The sequence below is a fragment of the Nannochloropsis gaditana genome (assembly GCF_000240725.1).
Source record: "Nannochloropsis gaditana CCMP526 unplaced genomic scaffold scaffold768, whole genome shotgun sequence".
NCBI classification, from domain to species: domain Eukaryota; class Eustigmatophyceae; order Eustigmatales; family Monodopsidaceae; genus Microchloropsis; species Microchloropsis gaditana.
In genome coordinates, this window is record NW_005803185.1 from 2,792 (window position 1) to 3,837 (window position 1,046).

A 1,046-nucleotide genomic window follows, 5' to 3' on the forward strand; every position below is an offset into this window, starting at 1 on the left:
TTTTGTCACAAGCTTATCGATGAACAGCATGGAGTCGTAAAAATGTAAACCTCGAATGTTTTGCGTCAGGTCGTCTACTTTTAGTTTTTCTGCGTCTTCGGAATGCCATGCGTTGATGGTGTCAATGAGCGACTTAGATCTCTCGATGAACGTGGTTGGCTTATGATACCCACCGCCATACCCCTTCCAATAGCTTGTGTGCAGATCCTCCACCAGATACACCCCACCATCTCGGACGTGCCAAAACATTTCGTCGAAGGTAACCGTCTGTTGATGCATTTTATGTCCTCCATCGTCGATGAAGATGTCCACTGGGGTAGGAACTTCCTTCTTGAAGATGCTCCAGAACTCTGGATTTTCTTGATCCCCAATAGAAATCTTCACGTTCTCAGTCTCAAACTGCTTCGTAGCTGAGTTTACATCTACGCCGTAATATCTCAATTTGTCTTTGCCAAAATAGGCTTGCCACATCTGAATGGAGCCCCCGCTTTGAACTCCTACCTCGACCATAGTAATCACATCTTGAGATCGAAAGCGGTTGAAGTGACGGTGGTATGCGTCCAAGTAAGGGACCCATTTATGTACCCCAGGACCCGTTTCGTATGTATTTATCCAGTCGTGCAGCACGTTGTGATTTGAAAGGCTTTCGCTTTCATATTCCTGGACCTTTTTTTTCAAATGCTCATTTTCTAATTGCAGGGCCTGAATTTTGGCGTTGTCGGCCGCATTTTCGGGTGCATGCAATCGGCTGTTGGTCATCGGGTCATTTTGGGTCTCAGCTGGTCGACCTTTGACTTTTCCTCCAACCCTTGAGAAATCGAAGATACCCCTGCGAGCCGAAATGAAGAAGTGCAGTAAGGCAAGTAAAGGTTATTTACTATGACACATTACGCATAACTATATCCACATTCTCCATTGACAATGATTTCGCCCCTGGAAATGTACCCACAAAATTGCATGATTTCATGCTCTTCCCAGTACTCACGTGTCAGTATCGTTGCCCGAGGGGCTTATATACATCCCCCAAAGTAGGGTTGAGAACACAA

At 45.6% G+C, this 1,046-nt stretch overlaps 1 protein-coding gene across 1 annotated transcript; it reads left to right on the plus strand.

Moving 5' to 3' along the window:
• Window positions 1–459: 459 nt before the first annotated feature.
• Window positions 460–717, plus strand: NGA_0443800 (uncharacterized protein; the record flags this gene model as incomplete). Its single annotated transcript, XM_005853721.1, has 2 exons — window positions 460–564; window positions 700–717. Coding segments are annotated over 2 exons (123 nt in total), but the record flags the coding sequence as incomplete, so codon positions are not given.
• Between the last annotated feature and the right edge of the window lie 329 nt (window positions 718–1,046).